The 25,470-nt window shown below is 39.9% G+C and overlaps 1 protein-coding gene across 1 annotated transcript in view; it reads left to right on the top strand.

Annotated features, from left to right (window-relative positions):
* The window catches only part of WDR64 (WD repeat domain 64), a gene marked incomplete at its 5' end in the record, with an annotated part of 157,581 nt that overhangs the window by 85,839 nt on the left and 46,272 nt on the right, over positions 1-25,470 (top strand). Inside the window, 5 exons of the mRNA XM_017847770.1 lie at positions 4,796-4,922; positions 8,183-8,331; positions 11,076-11,199; positions 16,188-16,363; positions 21,410-21,586. Coding sequence (XP_017703259.1) covers positions 4,796-4,922; positions 8,183-8,331; positions 11,076-11,199; positions 16,188-16,363; positions 21,410-21,586 — 753 coding nt within the window. The remainder of the gene's footprint in view (positions 1-4,795; positions 4,923-8,182; positions 8,332-11,075; positions 11,200-16,187; positions 16,364-21,409; positions 21,587-25,470) is intronic.

Here is a 25,470-nt window from a genome sequence, read left to right as displayed (position 1 = left end):
ATTGGGGAGTTATACATGATATAAATGATGAATTGATGGGTGCTGACGAGTTGATGGGTGCAGCACACCAACATGGCACAAATATACATATGTAACAAACCTGCACGTTATGCACATGTACCCTAGAACTTAAAGTATAATAAAAATAAATAAATTAAAAAAAAAAAGTTAAAAGAATGCAACCGTGTGTCTCTCACCTACCTGTGACCTGAAAGCCCCCTCCCCGCTTGAGCTGTCCTGCCTTTCCAGACTTAACCACCGTACATCTTACATACATTAACTGATATCTCATGTTTCCCTAAAATGCATAAAACCAAGGTGTGCCCCGACCACCTTGGGCACATGTCGTGAGTGCCTCCTGAGTGAGGCTATGTCACGGGCGTGTGTCCTCGACCTTGGCAAAATAAACTTTCTGAATTACCCTCTCTCAGATATTTGGGCTTCACAAATATCACTACTTTCTTTCCCCAAAGCAACTAATATCTTCTGATCACCTAAGAATAAAGTAAATAGATTATGTTTTCTGAGGTTGTCCTATTAATTGATTTATTACATTTAAAATGTATTGTCTGTACAGTGTGAAGCCATATAAATTCCTATTTGATCAAGACAGAGAATAAGACCAAAAACTGACTAACCAATCAAGCTAAACAGAATACATAAGACGTTGGGGAAAAAAAGAGTCAAATAGACTGTGGCTCTTCCCCCCACGAGAGTTATAGTCTAGTAGAGAGGGCCACCGAATGAGTCATCATATTATAATTGCTAATTGCTATTAATATAGACAGGTAGTAATGTGCTGCATAACCATGTTTCTGTCAATGATGGACTGCATATATGATGGTGACCATATAACTATACCATATAGCCTAGGTGTCTGGTAGGCTATACCTGCTAGGTTTGTGTAAGTATACTCTATGATGTTCACACAATGACAAAATCTCCTAAGGACACATTTCTCAGAACATATCCCTGTCCCTAAGCAGCACATGGCTATATTGTAGGCATCTAGAGAAAGAACATCTAATTGGAAGGGTGTCCGATGAAAGTCGTTTAAAGATTAATTTTTTTGAGTTTTTGTTAATTTTTAACCAGCACCCTGTTTTTACACCATTAGTGCAAGTGTCCCAGATATAGTTTTATTTTGCATGTTTTATATAATATTTATAGTATAAATATTATAATGAATACACCCTACTGCAGTTTTTCCCTCAGCACTCTATTTTGATATTTATTCATGCTGTTACATATAGCTCCAGTTCATTGGTTTTAACTGCTGACGGAATCCTGTTGTATGAATGCAGCACGTATTATTTGTCTAAGTTGGTTAATGAACATTTGAGTAGTTTCTACACTTTGTATCTTTGTGCTTGTTGCTTTGGTTGAACAGAAGTTTTTAATTTTAATTTTTAAAGTGTTTATGGCTTATGCTTTTGTGTTTATTTAAGAAATCCCTTCCAACTCTGAAGTTCTTGAAGATACCCCTATATTTTCTAAAAGTATAGTCTTCTTTTAATATTTAGTTCCCTAGTTCTCTGTGTCTCTCTATTTCTTTCTCTCTCTCTTTTTTTTTTTTTTTTTTTTTTTTTTTTTTCTCCCTTTTTTTTTTTTTTTTTTTTTTTTTTTGCTATGGAATCTCGCTCTGTCGTCCAGGCTGGAGTGCTGTGGTGCAATCTTGGCTGACTGCAACTTCCACCTCCTGGGTTCAAGCAATTCTCCTATCTCAGCCTCCTGAGTAGCTGGGATTACAGGCGTGCACCATCATGCTTGGCTAATTTTTGTATTTTTAGTAGAAACAGAGTTTCACCATGTTGGCCAGGCTGGTCTCGAACTCCTGACCTCAAGTGATCCGCCTGCCTTGGCCTACCAAAGGGCTGGGATTACAGATGTGAGCCACTGCTCCCAGCCTCTCTCTCTCTCTCTCTCTCTCTCTCTCTCTCTCTCTGTGTGTGTGTGTGTGTGTGTGTGTGGGATTACAGATGTGAGCCACTGCTCCCAGTCTGTCTGTCTCTCTCTGCGTGTGTGTGTGTCTATACGCTCACTCCTTCCAATCTATACTTTCCTCTACCTGGCCCTTTAGGTCCCAGTTCAGACATAGTTCTCGTTCCTGAGCCAGAGGTTACCTTGCTTTAGTTCCTAGTCAAAAAGTGATGTGCGGCTGGGTGCGGTGGCTCAAGCCTGTAATCCCAGCACTTTGGGAGGCCGAGACGGGCGGATCACGAGGTCAGGAGATCGAGACCATCCTGGCTAACACGGTGAAACCCCGTCTCTACTAAAATACAAAAAACTAGCCGGGCGAGGTGGCAGGCGCCTGTAGTCCCAGCTACCTGGGAGGCTGAGACAGGAGAATGGCGTGAACCCGGGAAGCGGAGCTTGCAGTCAGCTGAGATCTGGCCACCTGCACTCCAGCCGGGGTGACAGAGTGAGACTCCGTCTCAAAAAAAAAAAAAAAAGTGATGTGCCCCACCCTCACTGGTCTCATATCTTTGAAAAAGCTACACATCCAGATGAGGACAGAGCACAGCCTGTTGCTTTTCTGAATTGGAAGACCTGCTGCTCCCTCGGCCGTGGGGCCCAGGCATGGAGGTCTTCTGGTCCTGTCTGTCTGCAGAAGCTGCTCGGCTGCCATTGCCTGCTCCAGACCAGGCACCCAGGTCTTAGGCTTCAGCCCATTTATTGCTTTCTGCTTCTCTCTTGTTTGGATCTAGAGAGATATATATCTTGCTTTGGAGCCCTGCTGTTTCTTTTTGCTTTTTTGAATATATATTTTCTGTGTGTTTGGAGAAGAAATAGTTCATCAAAGCAAAAACTTTTAGCACTATTCTGACCTGAACTCTTTAATTCTCTTTATGGAAGAGTTTTTTTTTTAAAAGAGTAGGAGTTAGCTAGATAGAGAAGGCCTTTGAGAGGAAATCGCAGATGAAAGGAAGAGTTTGTGTGAATGCACAGAGACCAGAATAAGAAGCTTTTTGGAAATGCAAAACACTTTGGTATGACAGTAGCAAAGAAGGCATATAGGGAGAGGGGCAGCCAAAAACCTAGAGGGTAGGAGCAGTGTGACGCAGAAGGCTTTTGTGCCTCCCACAGCCCAACAACTGCCACTTCTCTAAAACACACAGGGAAGACCCGAAGAACCGCACACTGAAGAAGAGGAAGAAGACAAAAGCAAACATAATAACACTATAGAGAACATCACAGATTTCAAAACATAATCACATCAATTAAATAAGGTGAATAGTGCCGATGTCATCACGGCCATTCAAGAAACAAGAAAACTGAGACTCAAGGAGTTTGAGTGATGAACTAGAATTGAAACCCTAATCCTCCTTTGCCTAGTCTCTTGTTCTTTTTGTCAGTTACAATTCAGAATGTGTATACATACAGCAGAAAGACTGCCCACCATGAACATACCTTAGCCAAGGCAATAAAATAAAAAACAGTTTGCATAGAAACACGTTTTTTGGTGAACTCCTTGAATCCACTTTTGTGTCTCTTCCTCTACTTGTCTCTCATTCTATGTCTAGAATTGAAATCCATATAATCCATTATACTTGTTTACTTTATGATGCAAAAGGCTGAAAAGGCTCAATGTTCTAGCTACTCTTTCAAAATTGGCATTTTCACTAGAACAAATAAAATAAATTTCAACAGTACAAGTTCTGAGTGATACTAGCCTATAGAGGGTTTACATTTGAGCAAAAGCTCCTCACCAATGTTCTCCAAGTCACAGGACCTAGACGATTTTGTGTTCCTACACGTCAGGATTAACCTGCCTTAGTAATAGTGAAGATTTGAACCTAATTAACTTATAATGAACTCAATTATAAGTACTTCTAATTAGAAGTTAGTAGCTCTCTTAACTAAACGACTTACTAAAGTTTTATATGTAGTTCTGTTAATGGTCACCCATTTACTCAACAAATACTCCAATTTAATAGGTTACTAAATTTACTATAACATGAAAATATTATTTAAGGGCTGACGTATAGCTAGAAAATGTAATCTCCCCCCAGCTTCTATAACTGAAGAAATGTAATTATTGATCAATCAACACTTATTTCTGAAATTCAATAACACTAACTTACTAAAAAAGCAGAATAATAAAGAAGCTAAGACCAGTTCTTTCAGATCACAAACTTAACCTAATTTTGCTGAATTTGTACTTCATTGTTCTTTCTATTCTCTGATATCAACTCAAGTTCTATTTGAGTAATTATAGAGTTATCTTTCCTCCCTCAAAGGATAGTTTTAAAACCTATATTCTCATACTCCTAGTATGTCTATACCATCCCTAAAAACTGCTTTTATAATTCTTACATCTCTGGGCAAGTGGAGAGGGAGGTTTTTAGTAACTTCACTTAGTAAGATGTTTCCATTGTCATAAGAGAGCAATTTGAAAGCTTCCACTTAAAGTATGTCTTCTCCCTATTTTCTCATCCATACTACAAAGAGAAATGTGACTTTAATTCAATTGTAAGTCATGAGCTTTTATTATTCCTCCATGTTCTTAAAGAGTAATAAATACTATGTTCCTCCCCTATAATGATAGAAAAATCCAATTCCTAAAGGTTTACCTTTAAGCAAAGTTTTAATCACTGCTGCCATTTTCCTCTGATATTAATGGACAACAATCCAACCCAGAACTAAATTGGAGTTTAGCAAATTTATGTTCATCATATAATACTTTGGTATAAGTTTATAAGAGCATATTTCAGACTGAAAATGATTCACCTAAATATCTTGGGTGGGAAAAGTGAGTATAAATAGTGGTGAACTGTGTTTGTTATTCTTCCAGGTTTTCAGGGTGTGGGATATACAAACTCTTTCACTATTACAAGTCTTCCATGACAGCCAGGGAGGGCCAGGAGACATGCAGATTTACTCTATGATATATGATGCCAATCACGGCATGCTTATTACGGGTAAGTGTATACAATTAATGCCAAATGAAACTCATGTCTTGATTTTTAACCTTTTTTAAACTAGCACTGGAGCACTAACTAGAAGAAAAACAAAACTTGAAGGGTAATTTATAAAACCATGATTCATGACAGTAGATATTTAATTCAATTCTGCTCTTTCCTATATATTTCTGTGGCTGGGTGAATGAAATGTGTAACTGCACTTTTCTGAAAATACCAGGCTGGTTATTGCTTTAAGTTCTTGAACCTAGGAAGAAAGTTCTATTTGAGTAATTCTATAGTTATCTGTCCTCCCTGAAAGGATAGTTTTAATAATCTGAAAATACCAGGTTATTGCTTTAAGTTCTTGGACCTAGGAAGAAAGGCCTGGGTTAAGCAAAGAAGTGGGATATATATAACTTGTTGCTATGTAGAGGGCAAATCCAGCCCCCACACCCAGCTCTGTTTTGACTCTGAAGCAGGAATATGATCCTATCTTACAGTGGCTGCACCAGTGTGCCGAGTCAATGCCCCTTTTCTGCAGCGAGGAAATTTGGGCCCATGCCACTCTAATAACGAGTCATTACTCAGTAGGAAAAGTGCTGACACCTTCACCAGCCTTTGCCTCTTGAGGAAGACCAATGGAGAGTGAGGATGGAGTCCCAATGCTGATGCCGACAGATTTGTTGCTGATTTTTCTTGTAGCCTCTTAGAAAGTCATGCCTACTAAAGAAACAAGGAGCCCTGCTAGACATCTAGGGAGCACTTTTTATATCCATACCTTTATGCTTCAGGATAAAAATGAATTATATTAATAGTAGGTCCTCCTTCTAGAACACAAAACTAGAGTGAGTTTCCTAAGCATTTTCCCACTGGCCACCTGCTCTGAGTTCCTGTGGGATTAATTAAGGCAGGGAAGAGGTTGGTGCTGTCTCTGCTGATGGAGAATGTAATTATTTTTGACATTCAGTGTTTTTATTTCCTGTATTAGGAGTGAACTAGCACTTCATACTTGATAAAGAACTTTCCACATTATAAAACAGGACTTAGTTTTAGTTTAAACACCTATTCTCTGTTTTACCTCCTCTAAAAGGAACATACTAATGACTATAAGTAAATTTTCTCTCTTAGTGCCCCAATTTGCATGTTTGATTACTAGGCTTAGCATTCCCATCCCATTTATCATCATAGTCACTAAGGATTCAAATAGTAAGGCAAAGAAAAAGAAGACAGAAAAATCAAGATTTCTTCCCAACTTTATACCACTCTGATAGTACCTCTGTTTGCAAAAATTTAAAGCTCTGTGTATTGTTTAATCACCAAAATTGCAGACACTTACTGCGACCATGAACTTGACATCAGAATTACATGAAGCTTATGTCTAGGATTTTAATTCATTCTTTGATTCAAATGAAGCAGCCATCAGTCCTCTAAATCCCAATGACAGCAGTACCATGTTCTAGAAATGCTTTGTAGAATATGTCATTGCTACTGTCACTGTTGTTATCGTTATTACTTTTATTAAGACAACCACCATTAGAATCATATATTTTTTCATTTGATCTGTACAGCTACCATATGAGGTAGTAATCATTTTTTCTATTTTATAAATGGTGAAACTGAATCTCAAACAGCCCAACTGACTAGTGGCAGGACACAAGGTTAAAATACTGAGCTGAGATTCAGTATCAGAGCTTCTAACTCTTGGCTCCACATTCTTTCTTGGCACTGGATCATTTCTTTTCTTTTTTTTTTTTCTTTTTTGAGACGGAGTTTCGCTCTGTGGCCCAGGCTGGAGTGCAGTGGCACCATCTCGGCTCACTGCAAGTTCCGCCTCCTGGGTTTACACCATTCTCCTGCCTCAGCCTCCCAGGTAGCTGGGACTAGAGGCGCCTGCCACCAGGCCCGGCTAATTTTTTTGTATTTTTAGTAGAGACGGGGTTTCACCATGTTAGCCAGGATGGTCTCGACATCATTTCTATAGCAGTAGTGTAACTAGCCAAAAAATAGAAGATTGCAAGGTTTCCATAAGCATATCAAGATTTGTTGACATCCATTCTGAATGAAGTCAGTTACTGTTGCTATAATGAAAAGGATCTACCAAAAGGTCCAAGTAAAATTTGACTATCTGGTTACCATATTCTGCTCACATTTCCATATTAAGGTATATGAACTGAGAAATACAACCAGATGAGCCATCTCAGTCCGTATTTACACATGAACAGATTTTATCTTAAAACGTAAACACTTCGGAGGGTGTTTAGTAACTCCTGGTGAAACTTCTCCTAAAGTTGAGAATTCTTTGGAGAAACTTAAGAAACTCAATGCAAAATCTGCCTTTTATTAACTTAATCTTTACATCAATAAAATCAGGAAGAAGTTTTAGTTTTGCTTGAGCCATAGGAATGCTCTGAGATTCTTGTTTTTTTAATCTTAATTTTTATTTGTTTGAGATGGAGTCTCACTCTGTCGCCCAGGCTGGAGTGCAGTGGCATGACCTCAGCTCACCGCAACCTCCCTTCCGGGTTCAAGCGATTCTCCTGCCTCAGCCTCTTGAGTAGCTGGGATTACAGGCACCTACCACCACACCTGGCTAATTGAGATTCTTATTAATATTTCTAGACATTACACTAAAACAGAGCCACAGTTAATTTTGATACTTAAATCATACCTAGAAAAATACAAGTAAAGCATATCTGCTCCTCATCTACTTCTACTTTACAGTGGTGATTTAGAAATTAACCTTATTTTATATCGATGTTGCAAGCACTGGCTTGTGATCATTCTCGTTCGTTACACTTAATAAGACCATGTTTACAGAGTGCTTTATCAATTTATTGGTTGAAAGGGGCTCTCTAACAATAAATTCCACCACTAAGTGGAGGCTAACCTTCAGCAGAAAGCTGGTCATCACCATTATTGCTGTGCAACAGATGGAGAGGCACGCTGCAGGCATAATAAAGAAGGAGAGAAGTGGACTATGAAATATACGAAAATGAGGTTCACTAAAAAGGATATCAAGGAAGTCCAAATGGCCTGCGCTTGAAAATAATCCAGTCCAAAAGAATGCTTTTCTTCTATGGCTGAATCATATGTGCTTTATCTGTCAAAATGTTCTAGAATAAATGAAAATATTCTCACCTCATTAAATTTCCTAGGCATTGATGGATATTGCTAATCTCACTGTTTGGCTGTTGCCAAACCCAACTGCTTGGCTGAAACCCTTTGTGATAAGAAACTTCAAATATTGGGTATTTATGAGATTCTTACTTCTGTTCCAGGATCTAGTGTTATGGACATGTATCCTTTGACTAGGATGATACAAGATACCAAACAGGTTCCTCACACTCATGAACGAGAAATCAATGTCATGCTTTACAACAGATATTTTCACCAAGTACTCACTATCTGCTCTGAATCCATAATTAGGGTAAGTACCTATTGGCTTTTCAAGCAGAAAAAAAAGCAACGCAGATACAATTTTCTCTTCTTAAAATAAATCGTTGAGTGATTAAGCAAATGTAGCAGCACATATGACGAGACCCTACATTAGAGTGATTTTTAAGCTTTCATGAGTAGGTGAAAAACAAGCATTTTAATTAAGCCAGTTCAGACTGCTTGCTGTCAACCCACATGCTCCATTGAATAAACATGGCTAGTTTTCACTATCAAAATAGGAATTTTAAAGGAAATATATCAAGGAGATAGAACTAGTCTGCATTTTTATTTTTTTAACGGAGTACGGGAAGAGGATTTATGTTAAGAAGGAAGAGGAATAAATTTATAGGTGTTTACTGTAACCCCTGTAGATTCAGAATACTTGCCAAGAGCTTTAAGTCTCTGTGATCTTATTCAATCTTCACAACAGTTCTCTGTGGACAGATAAAGAGTTTCATTTTAAAGATGAGGAAACTAGGGCTCAGAGAGATCAAGCAACATAGCTGGGATAAGCAGGAGGGCTGGAATATGAACCCAAGTTTTTCTGATGTAAGTACCCATGCCCTTCCTGCCACATTCCTCCAGCCTAGCTGCCAGAGGCATTTGAAGCAGAGCAACTCCATCTTGAATGAGGCTGGGTAAAATGAGGCTGAGACCTACTGGGCTGCATTCCCAGACGGTTAAGTTAAGCATTCTAAGTCACAGGATGAGATCGGAGGTTGGCACAAGACACAGGTCATGAAGACCTTGCAGATAAAACAAGTCGCAGTAAAGCAGCCGGCCAAATCCCACCAAACCCAAGATGGCCATGAGAGTAACCTCTGATCTTCCTCACTGCTACACTCCCACCAGCGTCATGACAGTTTACAAACGCTATGGCAATGTCGGGAAGTTACCCTATATTGTCTAAATAGGGGAGGCATGAATAACTCACCCCTTGTTTAGCATATCATCAAGAAGTAACCATAAAAATGGACAACCAGCAGCCCTAAGGGGTTGTTTATGGAGTAGCCATTCTTTATTCCTTTACTTTTTTCATAAACTTGCTTTTGCTTTACTCTGTGGACTTGCCCTGAATTCTTTCTTGTGTAAGATCCAAGAACCCTTTCTTGGGAGTCTGGATCAGGACCCCTTTCCTGTAACATGGCCATCACAGCATTTCCTAGAGGCCAGGGCTTGTGGCCATGCTAACTGTGTCCATCATTACGACCACTGAGGTCATCTGGCAGTGATGGCTGGAGGTGTGTGCTTCAGGTGTTTGTCCCCTCATTTCATGCATGCTCTCCAAAAGGAGACGTTTAGACGGGCAGACAGCATTCCTCTGGGGACCCTTCAAATTACCTCTCAGTCTCTGACTTCTGTGATCGTTTGCTGGAGATTTTCTCAAGTGAGAATCTCCTGAGTTCATGGTATTAGTGCATTTCTGGTAATGCCTAAAGAGAGAGGTAGAGGAAAACGAAAACTGAAACCTGTCCTGCTTTCGTGCAATCAGTATTTCGTGCAGTCCCCTCTTATGGGGAAACTGTCATCCCTGTGTGGGATAAAAGAGTGGAAAGGAATACATGAAGGTGAGTTTTCATGCCAGGTTGGTTGGAGAGAGATCACACTGCAGGCCAGGAGATGGGTGACCCCTGAGACCCATTCATGCAATGACCTACATTCCTCTTTCTCCCTTAAGAACCCCATCTATAACCAGGGACACGCAGAAGTTAAAAGTACGGACTCTAGGGCCAGACTGACTTCACTCAAATCCCAGCTCTACCACTTCCTGGCAAGTGGTCCTTCATTGTCTGGCCCCCAGACTATCTCATCAGCTCCATTCCCTCCACACTCCCCCTTTCACCCAGCTACAGTGGCATTCTTTCCATTCCCTGGAGAAAAGATGAACTTTCTCACCCCTGACACTTTGTATATGCTGTCCTCTCTGCCACAATGCCTAGAGTGCAATCATTCTGTGTTGCCGGTTCAGTGCTGGCACGTTATGGCAGTGCAATTTGCATCTGAGCATGGCAACTCCATGAAGGAGAGACTCAGACAGAAAATCTGCAGGTCTAAGGCCTCTACTGTGTTTCCAGAGTGAGATAATGATGACTCTTGAGTCTTGACATGTCTCTAGATTTTCTGATTACACCCATCCTAATTACACAGATGGCCTCCTCTGAGGTCAGTCTCTTTCTCTCTGTCTCTCTCTTTCTCTCTGCATATGTGTCTCTCTCTCCCATTCTCTCTCTTGCTGGGCCCGTGTCTCTAGTCACAACATTCCTAGGAAAAGTCAATGAGCTCTTTCCCCAGGATTCTTCTCTCAGGTCCCATGCTATTAACCACAGATCCTGTCCCATGATCTCTGGCTAACTAGGATGACTGTCACCAGGGAATAAATCCAGTTCGTATTTCTTTTGTCTGCTGAGCTTGCAATTGTTCCATTTCTAACCTTGCTTCAGGCTTACAGTACCAACTGACCACTTCTTCCATGGCCAGGGGCTGCCTGGAATAGAGTCCCTGCCTGTCAGCCCTCCATTTGCAGCAGACACAGTCCGGGAGAGCACAGTAACTATTAAACGCACTTTATCTTTCAGAACTATCTTTGATCAAACCAACACTCAGGGCAGAGTGCTAGGAAATGTGTTAGATGTACAGAGTTCCATCTGTGAGGCTGTTGTGAATATGGTGTAATTCTGATGAGAATTGAAGGGCTTATTCCAAGGGATTATTTGATATTTTTGTTCTTTCCCATAGGTATGGGAACTCGAGACTGGGCTCCAAGTATACCAGATTTTAGACCCTCATGGTTTCAATATTGAAGTGACTTCTGCAGCTGTCGATGAAAGTGGATTCCTTTTTGCCACAGGAGCATATAACGGTCAGACTAACATCCAGAATGTGGCGTCTCTGCTTTAGTGTCCTGAGAATTTCTGCCGAAAACTCTTTCGTTCTTTGGGGTAAAAGGAGAGCATGAAGCAGGCTGGAATATGTCTGGGTGCCAGTGAAATTCCTGTGCCTGGGTGAATAGTGGTAGAGTCCCTTATCTAATAGGCATCAATGTCTTGATATGGATGTTAAAAATGATTCCTCACATTGCATTTACATAGTCGCTTTAACAGTTTGCAGAAGTCTTTCGCATATGACATCTCATCTAATCCGTGTTGCACTGACTCATCCTATTGTTCCACTTTTGGGTACCATCAGCTAAGAGACAGACATCGGATTCAGTGCTTGCTAACAATAGTTTTACCGACAGTAGATTTCTGGACCAGACAAAACATCCAGCCAACTTTTTCACATTACCCCTAGAATCCTATATTGGAGTTGTTCACATGTCTAGCCTTCTTGAGGGCATGTGCCATGCCAAACTTGAGAGGATGCCAGGCCCAGGTTGGGGTGGGCCGTTTGATGTGCCTTACACTATGCAGCACTGGTAGGACTTCCAGGAACTAAAGAGCTACAGACTGCCCTGCCTTTCACCCCACTCACTACGTACTAAATGAAAGAACTGCTCTATCTAGACCATATGACCAATTGCATGCACTACTCCGAATATATTTACCCTAGGCCTACACGCATAAGCCAATTGATGAATTGAGTGAGCATCTTGATGTGTGAAAGTCTGACTTTTTTAAGTGTGAGCAGATGACACCACCATGTGAAATAACATCATGAATACTGAGTCGATGGGGTATGAATAAATGCAACTGCCCTTCACGTGGACCAGTTCTTGAGAAAGCAGTCTTAACTGTTCCATAAGCACACCCTGCATAGACATGAAATGTAGTTGTTGAAATTCTGAGCAATGTACACAATTATTATCAGGCAGAAGCATTAAGCAATTCAATATATGACTGACAATAGTATTGTTTATATGCAAGCAAGCCATATTTTATGTTGTTAGTTCTAGAACCTAGAATTCTTTCAGATATTGAGTTCGTCCTTCTCAAAGGTACATATGTTAAATTTATTTTATTGTGTTTATTTATTTGGAGTCAGAGTCTCACTGTGTTGCCCAGGCTGGTCTCAAACTCCTGGCTTCAAGTGATCCTCCCTCGGCCTCCCGAGTAGCTGGGATTACAGAAGCGAGCCACTGTGCCAGGCCCTCTTGGTTAAATTGACAGAGATCCAGGACACCCTGGGAAGTGAGATTCTCTGACTCCCAGAGAAGTTCAAACCACAAGCCACTGTTCTTCTCTCATTACCACCCATCACCTGGGAAAAGCTGAGGAGTACACCTCCCTGCTCTCTGCTCCACTAAATCTGACTGCGCAAGTCCCAAGGTAGCAGGGAATTTGGACAAGGAGACTGGCCTCTGCATAACCCAGGAATGTATGAGAACACGATAATGTCTTTTAATTGTTTGTGTGACTGTTTTCCTATAATGCCACAGAGTCCTTGAGGGTGGGCACTATGATTATTCATTAAGTACCCCCAGCTCCTACCACAGTGCTGGGTATAGAGGGAGTATTTAATCAACGTTAAATGATGTTGTTAGTGGCCAACAAACAAATACTGGGGGTGTGAGTGTTGCTGATGGGGAGAACCTGGTGTAGGGGAAGGAAAACAGTGCAGTGAAAACACTCTGGGTGTCGAGCAGGATTCGAGCTGAGGGATAAGAAAGGGGGTAGGGTTAAAGGAGGAGAGGAAAAGACCTGTGGTTCACTGGAGTCTGAACCTGAGGTGACCACTATAAGAGCCTATGTGAGAAGAGAATTCTCTCCTCTGAGCAATGACCTAGAAATAGGCATTCCACAACTATACTGTTTATCATCCGTCTGGCCCCTTCTTCCAGGTCCCCCAAAGCAAATGAATGAAGTTAACAATAAAGAAAGTATCTCCATCCATTTGAACTGCTACAATGGAATGCCATAGAGTGGGTGGTATTTAAAAAAAAAAAGTTTATAGCAGATTTATTGATAATAACCAAAAACTGAAAAAAAAAAACCCATTTTTCAACATATGACTGGTTAGACAAACTGCAGTACATCAATACAGTGGAATACTATAGTTATTACAAGTAATACAAAGAAACAAACTAGTTATATTTGCAGCAGTTTGAATGTATCTGAAAGACACTAACAAAAGACAAAAGTCAATCTCATCCATTTCAGTTCTTTTTTTTTTTTTTTTTTTTTGAGATGGAGTCTTGCTTTGTTGCCTAGGCTGGAATGCAGTGGTGCAGGGTCTCAGCTCACTGAAACCTCTGCCTTCTGGGTTCAAGCGATTCTCCTGCCTCAGCCTTCTGAGTAGCTGGGGCTACAGGCACCTGCCACCATGCCCGGCTAATTTTTGTATTTTTAGTAGAGACAGGGTTTTGCTATGTTGCCCAGGCTGGTCTCGGAACTCCTGACCTCAAATGATCTGCCCGTTTCGGCATCCCAAAGTGCTGGGATTACAGGCATGAGCCACCATGCCCAGCCAATAACATTCTTGAAATAACAAAATAAAATGTCTTCAAAATGACAAACATTTAGATAAGTAAAACAGCTTACTGATTACCAAATAGTGATGGCGGGGGTTGCGGTGACTATGAAGGTTAACACAGGAAAGTTCCTGTGGATTGATGGAACATTTCTGTATATTGGTTGTGCAAATTTATACACACAGTAAAATTGTGAAGAACTAGACACATACACACAAGAGTGCATGTAAAAAACTGGTAAAATCTGGACAAGGTCTGTCGTCTAGTTAATGGGATTTCTAACGTCAATTTGCTTGTTTTAGGACTATACCGTAGTCACATGGGCTGGAAGCAATGGGGGAAGTTGGGACAAGATACACAGGACTTTACTATTTTTGCAACTTTCTGTTTCTTTTTATGTTTCAAAGTTCAAAACAATGTAGAAGGCTAACAAATTTTGCCAAACACTGAAACACTGATATAAATCTTTAAATGTTTACATTAGTTGAGGTCTCATATGTCATAGATTAATTAAAATGCTTTAAGCACTATCAGAATTGGAGCTGACAGTGTCTCCTTGGTATGTAATAAGATGGAAAGAGTTTTGGGCCCACACTGACATCTAGAAAAAAGCAAGCTGACCTATGAAATCAGAACTTTTCTTGAACCTGTGTGAGAATCGATGTTGCAGGCAAATAGCCTGAAATAGAAGGAAAGACACAGGCACTTCCGGGGAAAGACAGGACACAGTAACTGGCTAACCTAGGGCAGTGATGAGGAGGAAATGGGGCTGGCATTCAGATGGGTGAGAATGTAGTCAGATTTGTAAGAACGGCTGAGATCTGAGTATAGGATAGTATGAGAGTACAGCGCTTCTAAAAGCCAGAAACACAAAGGGAGTGTGCGTCCATTCCCATGCTCCTCACACAGCTCGTCACATGTCACACAGGGCTGGCCTCTCTCACGGTGCAGATCTGGGAGACAGGAACAGCCTACACTGTGGAGCCACAGAAAGTCCCACCAGCATCCGTCTCACCGACAAAGCAAACGCCTAAGCCACTGAGGGAAGGGCGGCAAACCCTCCTGCTGATATTGTAGATGAAGACCTACTGTAAGGGAGACAGAGCTGAGCAAGTTGTTCTCTCCCTCTTGAGGGAGATAGGAAAACCTCCTGGGCTCAGCCCATTTGACATGCTTTACTACTCAGGGCAGGAGGACTGGGTGTTTTTCAACAACAGAAATCGACTTCTCTCAGTTCTGGAGGCTGGGAAGTTCGAGATCAAGGTGCTGGCAGATCTGGCGTCTGGCAAGGGCCCACCTCCTGGTTTATAAATGGTGCCTTCTCACTGTGTTCTCACATGACAAAGGGGTAAGGCAGATCCTTGGGGCCCATTTTATTACTTACTTTTCTTTTTTCATCTGAGTCACAGCAGGTCTGAATTTGAGGCCTTTTTTATAAAGACACTAATCCCATTCATGAGGGTTCTACCCCCATGACCTAATCATCTCCAAATACCATCATATCGAGGATTAGGTTTCAAACAGAAAGTATAATTTTAAATGTAAGAAAAACACTTGGTCAGGCACGGTGGCTCCCGCCTGTAATCTCAGCACTTTGGGAGGCCGAGGCGGGTGGATCACAATGTCAGGAGATCGAGACCATCATGGCTAACACAGTGAAACCCCGTCCCTACTAAAAACACAAAAAAATTAGCTGGGCGTGGTGGTGGGCACCTGTAGTCCCAGCTACTCGGGAGGCTGAGGCAGGAGAATGGCGTGAACCCGGGAGGCAGAGCTTGCAGTGAGCCCAGACCCTGTGCCACTGCACTCCAGCCTGGGCGACAGAGCGAGACTCCGTCTCAAAAAAAAAAACCAAAAAAACAAAAAAAGAAAAAAGAAAAACACTCCATACTTTTCTTTCACTTTCTTCCCACATAACCAACAAAACCACTCCAAGCTTGGCAGATTCTTACCGACTGGGATTCCCTCCAACTTTTTATTATCTAATAAGAGCTAACGTCCTAAAACATGTCAGCACATTAAGAAATGTGATAGATTACTGGAATGATCTTTCGCTGTGAATAATAATTGTGGCATGATAGCGAACATTCCTGTGTTCGGGACGGCGTGTTTAGCACACTGAAAAGCGTTGGGAGAATAAAAACAGAAGAGACTCACTTAAGAGCAAAAGCTTAGTAGGATTAGTAGGAGAGCCTGAGGGTAGATTTCAAAGCGTTGCCTGGTCCTGTTTATTTCTATTTTTTCAGCCTGTGACAAATCAAGGCATACAGGAATAAATTTCATGCACAGCAAGCCTGGGAAGACTCACCCATCTGAGTAGGGAATAAATATAGGATAAATTGTTGGCAGAAAGCTTTCGATCGGATGAATTTTCTCTGAGCAAAAAGCCAAGCTTTCTCTAAGTCACTTTTACCCACATAGTCTTTTCTCTGTATGCTCAGGAACAGTCAGAATCTGGGACTTTGGCAGTGGGCAGGAGATGAAAGTGTTGCCGGAGGGGAAAGACTGGAAGGAGGAGGAGCACTGCCTACAACGCCTCATTTTCCTCAAAGCCCAAGAAAAACACCAGCAGCTGGTCTTGGCCTTGGAGCGCAACGGGACTATCAAAATGATCCAGGTTTATAATCCCATTTCATATTCGTACTGCAGGTGCCCTTTTTGGGAAAATCAAATGAGTCAGTAGATAATCCCCACCCATGTAACTCCCTTGGTAGCCAGCTGAAGACAGTGTTTATCCTCAACCTTCTCATGATGCTCCTCATTAACTTTGCCCAGGTTCAAGCAAAGAGCAAAAAAGAATCCCTGCCCAGTCACCGCATGCTGCCCATCAGGCTTCCGCTGAAGGGTTAGTCAGGGTCTCCTAAGGCGGGTGTCAAGAAGGTTACATTTAGACTCAGCTGCCACCTCGGACATGCTTTATACCCTCATATGGGAATAATTCACTGGCAGAACTGCTTTCCGGCAGGCTCTGTCCCTTATAACCCATAATGCATTCAGGGATGCTCAAGTCACTTTTCCAGTTTGTCATCAAAATCGCTGTTTATTTTAAGGTTAATGATGCAATCTGCCCAGGGCTGTTTGGGGAGGATTGAGGTAGGCTAATTTATTTTTCCTATGACTCTATTACCACCTCGGAATGCTAATGCCCTCTTCAAATTTATAATGAAGACTAGATCATTTATCCTGGCTATTGAGTGGATCTCGCCCCATCACCTCGAACTCAAGGACTCACTGCCTTTATTATTCCCCTTCTGAAAGCTAAGACCAGAAAAAGAAAAGTCTTGAATAGCACAGCAATCATGAAGCACCAGCTTAAGATGACTGATGACCTAAGAACTGGAAAAAAGGAGTAAAAAACTTCCCTGATGTAATATACTCTTCTCTTGTCTGAGCAATCCAAAATGGCACTGTAGAAAGGCATTTCTTAGTAATACACTCTACAACAAAACGAAATGTTGATTTTTGCTTTATAAAGTGCCATTGTTCATCAAGATACCCTTCCTACCAGACAATGTCTGTTGTCACAAATGCTCCTTTTTGAGGGCTGCAACAAGTAGCATGGAACTATTCACTCACCGAAATTGTTTTTAGTTCTACTGTAGCATTTTTTACTTTGATTATTCTGGTTCTGCATTTAGAACCTGCAGATGGATCTTGGTAAGAACTGAAAACCTCTCTTATTTATATTTGTATTCTTGGCCATGCCCAGAGTAGGTGCTCATTAAGGATGGAAAGAATAAAAAAATAAATAAATAAAGAACCTCTTCTAAGGTAGACAACAGTAAATTTATGAGCGGTATTTGGAGAACTTTTACCAATGTTGGAGCGGGCAGCTTTATAATATAATGTTGAGAGTGTACTTATTTACTTATTATCATTAATTATTATTATTTACTAAATCTGCCTATTTGAAATAAAATAATTTGATTTAACATACTTATTTTCTAGAATACTTTCATTCATTCATTTTTTCAATGACCATTTACCAAATATTTACCATGTTCCAGAAGGATATTCCCTTTTACCATGAAATTCGTAATTTAATAGGAGTTGCACTGATCCCCTATTACAAGTGTTGTGAGTGTTTTACAAAGTGCCTCAGAAGCTTGTGTGGTGGGATGGTTGTCAGACTAATCGGGTAGCCAGGACATTTTTTTTTTCCAGCTAAAAACAGAACAAGCTTTATAATAAATTTCTTTCCCTAAATTCCAAACCCCGCTTCTCTGTTTGCACCAGAAACTGGAAGGTGGACAGGTGGAAGTTGGAGCTGAGAGTGGAATGGAGGAAAGATAAACCAAACCTCTATCTTCCTAGACTCCCAGCTGCCTTAAAACAAAACAAAAAAAACAAACAAAAAAGCAAACAACCCCCCCACCCCTACCAAACCAAAAGCCAAAATCTACTTCAGTAATCACATTCAGTTATTCAGGAAACATTGCTGATGCATTATGAGCTGTATGAGCTGCAAAGGGTCTCCAAAGTATCACGTACTTTTAAGTGTTCAAACAGTCCTTAATGGCTTAAATATAATATCTCTCTTACACTTCTGTTCTTGGTTTTATTTTCTCAAGTCTCAGAAAAACTGCCCGCTCTGGGCACAAATCATGGCCGTGCTGAATATTCTGGGCATGATTTCCTAAGCCATGTAACAAGAGGGCAGACTGTAAATTGACTGGCCTATTAATACAACTTCACAGACAACAAGAGAAGAAAACAAGGATTCTTCTCATCATCTCAGTTTTAAGGGGTTAGAACTACATTCTGCCTATATGAAACCTTTGGCAAATTTGAGAGAAATTTGCCCCCAAGTCATTGTTGACAAAACCATAGGTTGGTGAGAGATTACTGTTCTAACATAATAAACAAAGCACTATGGGGGGGGGGGTTCCAGGAAGATGATTAATTGATCTCAAAATCATTCAAATTCTAAAGACCCACTTACTTACCTTCCTTTTATCCACAGTACTCATATAGCTATATTTGTGTGTCCTTTAAAGTAAATGATCTTTCTTTATGAAGCAATAACATAATAGTGCTCTTAGCATTATATGAACTGCTGTTTTCCTAGATAACTGATTCCTAAAGACGTACCAGCCAATTCCAATATAAGATAAAAGATTTCACCAAGTAGAGATGAAATGTAGAAAATAAGGGTAACTTTTCACAAAGCTACTTTTACTTCTTTTAAATTTTAAGATTGTATCTTTCCTACTGTTTTGTATTACTGTAGCCTTTCTTTTCATAAAATAATGTTAGTAGAGTTTCCCATCTCCTTCTCCCTCATGTCCTCACTTAGTAAAATTGAATGTGAGTAACTCTAGGTCAATCTTCAAAAGGTGTTTTGTAAATTCTACTGCTCTGTGAATTCAGAAAGTCTGAGAGCCACTGTCATAGGAGATTCTATTGAAATCGGTTAAGAGGTTAAGCCTGTTAAAAACCACTGTCGGGCCGGGTGTGGTGGCTCATGCCTATGATCTCAGCACTTTGGGAGGCCAAGGCAGGAGGATCACTTGAGACTAGGAGTTTGAGACCAGCCTGGGCAACATAGTGAGATGCCATCTCTACCAAAAAAATATAAAAATTATCCAGGCATGGTGTCACACACATGTAGTCTCAGCTACTTAGGGAGCTGAGGTGGGAGGATTGCTCGATCCTGGGAAGTCAAGGCTGCAGTGAGCCATGATTGCACCAATGCACTCCAGTCTGGGCAACAGAGCAAGACTGCCTCAAAAAGACACAAAAAATCTAAACCACTATCACTAACTCATACCACCAGGTAGGCACATAAATCTAACTAAGCGATTACTCAGTGTAAATACCTGGTCACTCTTGAGATACTGCTGAGATTCATTCCTTCTGTCCCACAATGGCACAAACTCTAAACAAAGACTCCACCAGTATGCAGGAGTACTATTAGCCCATACTTTTAAATTAACATGGATATGAAATAACAGAGGCCTTAAGGCAACACCTAAAATCAAAGTTTAAAAAATGGAAGGACTTTTATCCATCAACTAGCTAAAGTCCTAATTTTGCAAATAAGAAAATTAGGGCCAAAGAAAAATAGGGCCAAAGAAGGTATGTACCTTGCCCGAGGTCCTATAAGAACTAAGACTAGAAACCAGCTGTCTTCACTCCTAGGTCAATATTCTCTCCACTTTTCCATAACTGCTCTTCAACATAGAAAGAGTCCTGTTCTGCAAGCAAAATGATTGACCTTAAAATTTTGACTTTTATTCCCACATAACAATTCAAAAATTAAAAATTAATGGCCTCTCATCAATAATAACCAGTTATAAAATACAAATATGGCCCAGCACGGTGGCTCACGCCTATAATCTCAGCAGTTTGTAAGGCAAGTGTGATGCCTCCAGCTTTGTTCTTTTTGCTTAGCATTGTCATGACTGTATGGACTCTTTTTGGTTCCATATGAAATCTAAAGTGGTTGTTTCTAATTCTGTGAAAAAAGTCAATGGTAGCTTGATGGGGATGGCATTGAATCTATAAATTACTTTGGGTAGTAAGGCCATTTTCACAATATTGATTCTTCCTATCCATGAGCATGGAATGTTTTCCATTTGTTTGTGTCCTCTCTTGTTTCCTTGAGCAGTGGTTTGTAGTTTTCCTTGAAGAGGTCCTTCACATCCCTTGTAAGTTGGATTCCTAGGTATTTTATTCTCTTTGTAGTAATTGTGAATGGGAGTTCACTCATGATTTGGTTCTCTGTTTGTCTGTCGTTGGTGTATAGGAATGTTTGTGATTTTTTAACATTTATTTTGTATCCTGAGACTTTGCTGAAGTTGCTTATCAGCTTAAGGAGTTTTGGGCTGAGACCATGGGGTTTTCTAAATATACAATCGTGTCATCTACAAATAGAGACAATTTGACTTCCTGTCTTCCTATTTGAAAGGGTATTAAAAATTAGTTTTAAAATGTCCCATTTCATACTCATCAGGCAAAACATTAAGAAAATCAAATAATACCAAGTGTTACCAAGAATATGAAGAAAGGGGAACTCTCATCTACTCCTGGTGAGAGTGAACATAGCTAAACACTACCTAGAGAAGTGTTTTGGTGATAGCTAGTAAACTTGAAGATATGCATATCTTATAGTTAGGTAATTTTACCCCAGATATATGCTGTAGAAACTGTGCCGCCTGTCTGTAAAGGAAAGCAGTACCAAATTGGCACTCTGAACATCCGTCAATAGGAGAATGGATAAATATATTGTAGTATGTTTACATAATACCATAAAGCAGTTTAAAATAAATAAACTGGAGTTCCATGAAATAACTTGTATAAATCTCAAAAGCATCCTATTGAGTGAAATAAGAAAGGTGAAGAAGAATCCATATAGTTGGACAGCATTCATAAAATGGCTTAAAGTTTGAAAGCACTATCATATAAATGCAGAACGTATATGTATGTATATGTAGAAATATTAAAACTTTCATGGCTAACATCATATTCACATTACTGGTTACTCTATGGAGGGAAGAAAGAGGAATTATATTAATAAGCAAGGAACAGATGGGGCTGAAGATTTGGCAAAGCTAGATGGTGGATACATCAGTATAGGTTCTATTTTCTCTATCTGTTTAAAACAGTTCAAAATAAAATAATTAATTGAACTTTTCATATACTCACTGGATTTCTATTAAAGGGTAAGGAAGATGATATTTACCTCATGGTGATCTGGGAGCTGCCCGATGTTGTGCCTTTTCTACAAGATGGGAAACATGCTGTGCATCTGAGAATGTCTACTAGAGATAGGAACATGGCTATTCCTTTCCCAGATGTCGAGTTAATAGTTGAGAGGAATGTTTCTCAACCTCCTAATGTAAGTTTCCTCTCTTGGTTTCTTTTAACTTTTGCTTTTGTTATGGAAATTTACAAACATATATAAAGGTACAGAAAATAATACAAAGAGCTTCTATGTGTTATCGCTCAGCTTCAAAAATTTTCTGTGTATGGCCAAACTTATTCTTTATTCCCAGCTCTTCACCATGACCACCACCAATGGATTTTTTTTTTTTTTTTTTTTTTTTTTTGAGACCAGGTCCTGCTCTGTTGCCCATGCTAAAGTGCAGTAGTATGATCATAGTTCACTGTAGACCCCAACACCTGGGCTCAAGTGTCCCTCCTGCCTCAGCCCCCCAAAACGCTGGGATTATAGGCATAACACACCGTGTCTGGCCCACCAATGGATTCTGAAGCAAATCTCAAACATTATGTCATTTCATCCCTTTATATTTCAGTATATATGTCTAAACAATAATGACTATTTCAAAAATAATACCATTATTTTCTAAAATATATTAAAAATAATTTGTAAGAAGTTGTTAATCTCATCACATATTCATTCAGTGTTCAAATTTTCCAGATATCCTCATAATTTCTTTCTTATAATTGGTTTCAACAACCAAGATCCAAACAAGGTCTATTTGTTGCATTTGGTTGGAAAAATCTGTTAAATATCTTTTTTTTCTCTCTCCTTGCAATTTATGTCCTGAAGAAACTGGACAGTTGACGCCACAGTTTTCCACTTTCTGGATTTTGCTGATTGCACCCTCGTGGTGTTATTTAAGAAATTCCGCTGTACTTCCTGCAATCTGGTAGTTAATCTGGTGGCTTAATTGACTACAACATGGAATTTTTTTTTTTTTTTTTAAGCAAGACTCCTTCATAGGTGCTGTCCTGTATTCCATCAAGATTCTCATAATGACCAGTTGTCTTTTTCTTTGTATCTTAGCAGTCATTGATGATCATTACCTAGGTCTATTATTTTCATTCAAAGTTGCCATGCTGCCTTTCTGCTTCATTTACTACTGGAACGCGTCTTTAAAGAAAACCTCTCCTTTATCAAATATTTGGTTACACTGAGGTACAGTTTATATAGAAAAGCAAACTAACTGATGTTTTGCTCCTTATATTTATCAGTTTTAAAGTGAATAGGTTTCCTAGCATCTTCCAAAGGTGGTCCGTGAATTTTGTTTATTTAATATCATTATTAAATAAATATTAATATCATTATTGACTTATATGTTCTTGATGTGTTTCAGTCCATTTAATTTGTTGTTATCATTATTGATGCCCAAAGTGTCCCATCTGAAACTGGTTGGAGCCTCTGCAGGCTCCTGAGTTCCTCTGATGTGACCTCAGAAGCTCTGGATAGCTTCCAGGTATGACAAGATGATCCAGGCTCATCTTGTACATTTCTTTCCAGATCTAAAATCCACTATTTCTCCAATATATTCTACTTCTTTTCAGTGAGAAATAGTATTTTAAAAAACCACAACCTGGGTTCTAGAGCTGCCCACTGCCACTAGGTTGGTTCTTATTTTAGACTTTTCAATAGACAGCTAAGAAAACACATTAAGGGAAAATGCACTACTATTTTGCACTGATATTCTCAATTCAAATGTAAGGTTATATGGCTTTTACTAATTTCATTTTATTTTATATCTTTCTCTCAGAAAATTTTGATTTCTAATGATATAAGCATCATTACTTATTTGCTTTATGCTATTATTTATATAATGTATTCTTCTACATAATATACAGGTTCTTTATGTCATTTTATATGTTATCATTGTACATCACATTATATTCTAGTTTCAGAAAACAATAAAATTTCTAGGAACATGATACCTGACACAGCTCAGAATCTTGCTTTTTTTGCAGTTCTTTTTGTCCTTAGGGTGTATAGCATGTGGAATGTACTGTCAAATTACTGTGCTTTAAAATTGCTTAAAATAATTCCTTGTACCACCAACTCTGTATATGGTTAAGTTTGCTTCATTTTTCAAATGTATTGCGTTTTTAAAATTCAGTTTTGTTTTACTGTTATGTAAAACATTTCAATACCTCTTTTTTTTTTTTTTTTTTTTTTTTGAGACGGAGTCTCGCTCTATCGCCCAGGCTGGAGTGCAATGACCGGATCTCAGCTCACTGCAAGCTCCGCCTCCCGGGTTCACGCCATTCTCCTGCCTCAGCCTCCGGAGTAGCTGGGACTACAGGCGCCCGCCACCTCGCCCGGCTAGTTTTATGTATTTTTTTTTAGTAGAGACGGGGTTTCACCGTGTTAGCCAGGATGGTCTCGATCTCCTGACCTCGTGATCCGCCCGTCTCGGCCTCCCAAAGTGCTGGGATTACAGGCTTGAGCCACCGCGCCCGGCCCATTTCAATACTTCTAAGATCAAATTACAAAACAAGTTCTATTCTGAGCTACAAAACAAAGTCTATTGTATTCCTGTCTTTTCTACCTTGTTCTCTCCTTAACCTATAGTTAACTTTTAAGTTTTGGTTTATGTTTCCATGCTGTTTTAAAAAATATAATCAAATACTTGGTTCCCTCTCCACCTTCTTAAGCAAATGATAGAATACTCTTTACATCCCTGTATTCCCTGCTTTATTTAATAATCTATTTAAGACCATTATAAACCGTACATAGAGATCTTCATCTTCCTTTTTTTAAAAATTGTGGTAAAATACACGCAAAGTAATATTTACCACTTAGACTATTTTTAGGTGTACCGTTAGCGACATTAAATACATTCACATTGTTGTGCAACCTTCATCACCCAGCCATCTCCAGACGCTTTCATCTTGCAAAACTGAAACTCTGTTTATTAAACAATAACCCCTATTTCCCCTTCCCTCCAGCTCCTAACAACCAGCATTCTAATTTCCATCTCTATGAATTAACTTACACTGGGTATATTATATAAGCAGAAACATATGGTATTCGTCCTTTGTGACTGGTTCGTTTCACTTAGCATGATGTCCTCAAGGTTCGTCTATGTGTAGCGTATGTCACAGCGTCCTTCCTTTTAAAGGCTGAACGTTATTCCATTGTATGCATAGAACACATGTTGTTTACCCATTCATTCATCAATGAATACCTGGGTTGCTTTCACTTTTTTGCTATTAATAGCAATGTTGCCATGAACATGGGTGTACACATACTCATTTTTCTTTACTTTTTTTTATTATACTTTATAGTCTAGGGTACATGTGCACAACGTGCAGGTTTGTTACATATGTATACGTGTGCCATGTTGGTGTGCTGCACCCATTAACTCGTCATTTACATTAGGTGTATCTCCTAATGCTATCCCTCCCCACTCCCCCCACCCTACAATAGGCCCTGGTGTGTGATGTTCCCCTTCCTGTGTCCAGGTGATCTCATTGTTCAATTCCCACCTATGAGTGACAACATGCGGTGTTTGGTTTTCTGTTCTTGCGATAGTTTGCTGAGAATGATGGTTTCCAGCTGCATCCATGTCCCTACAAAGGACACAAACTCATCCTTTTTTATGGCTGCATAGTATTCCGTGGTGTATATGTGCAACATTTTCTTAATCCAGTCTGTCATTGATGGACATTTGGGTTGATTCCACGTCTTTGCTATTGTGAATAGTGCCAAAATAAACATACGTGTGCAGGTGTCTTTATAGCAGCATGATTTATAATCTTTTGGGTATATACCCAGTAATGGGATGGCTGGGTCAAATGGGATTTCTAGTTCTAGATCCTTGAGGAATCGCTACACTGTTTTCCACAACGTTGAACTAGTTTACCGTCCCACCAACAGTGTAAAAGTGTTCCTATTTCTCCACACCCTCTCCAGCACCTGTTGTTTCCTGACTTTTTAATGATTGCCATTCTAACTAGTGTGACATGGTATCTCATTGTGGCTTTGATTTGCATTTCTCCGATGGC

This window comes from Rhinopithecus bieti, unplaced genomic scaffold, assembly GCF_001698545.2.
Source record: "Rhinopithecus bieti isolate Rb0 unplaced genomic scaffold, ASM169854v2 scaffold_28016, whole genome shotgun sequence".
NCBI lineage: Eukaryota > Metazoa > Chordata > Mammalia > Primates > Cercopithecidae > Rhinopithecus > Rhinopithecus bieti.
This window is presented reverse-complemented; position numbering and strand designations above follow the sequence as displayed.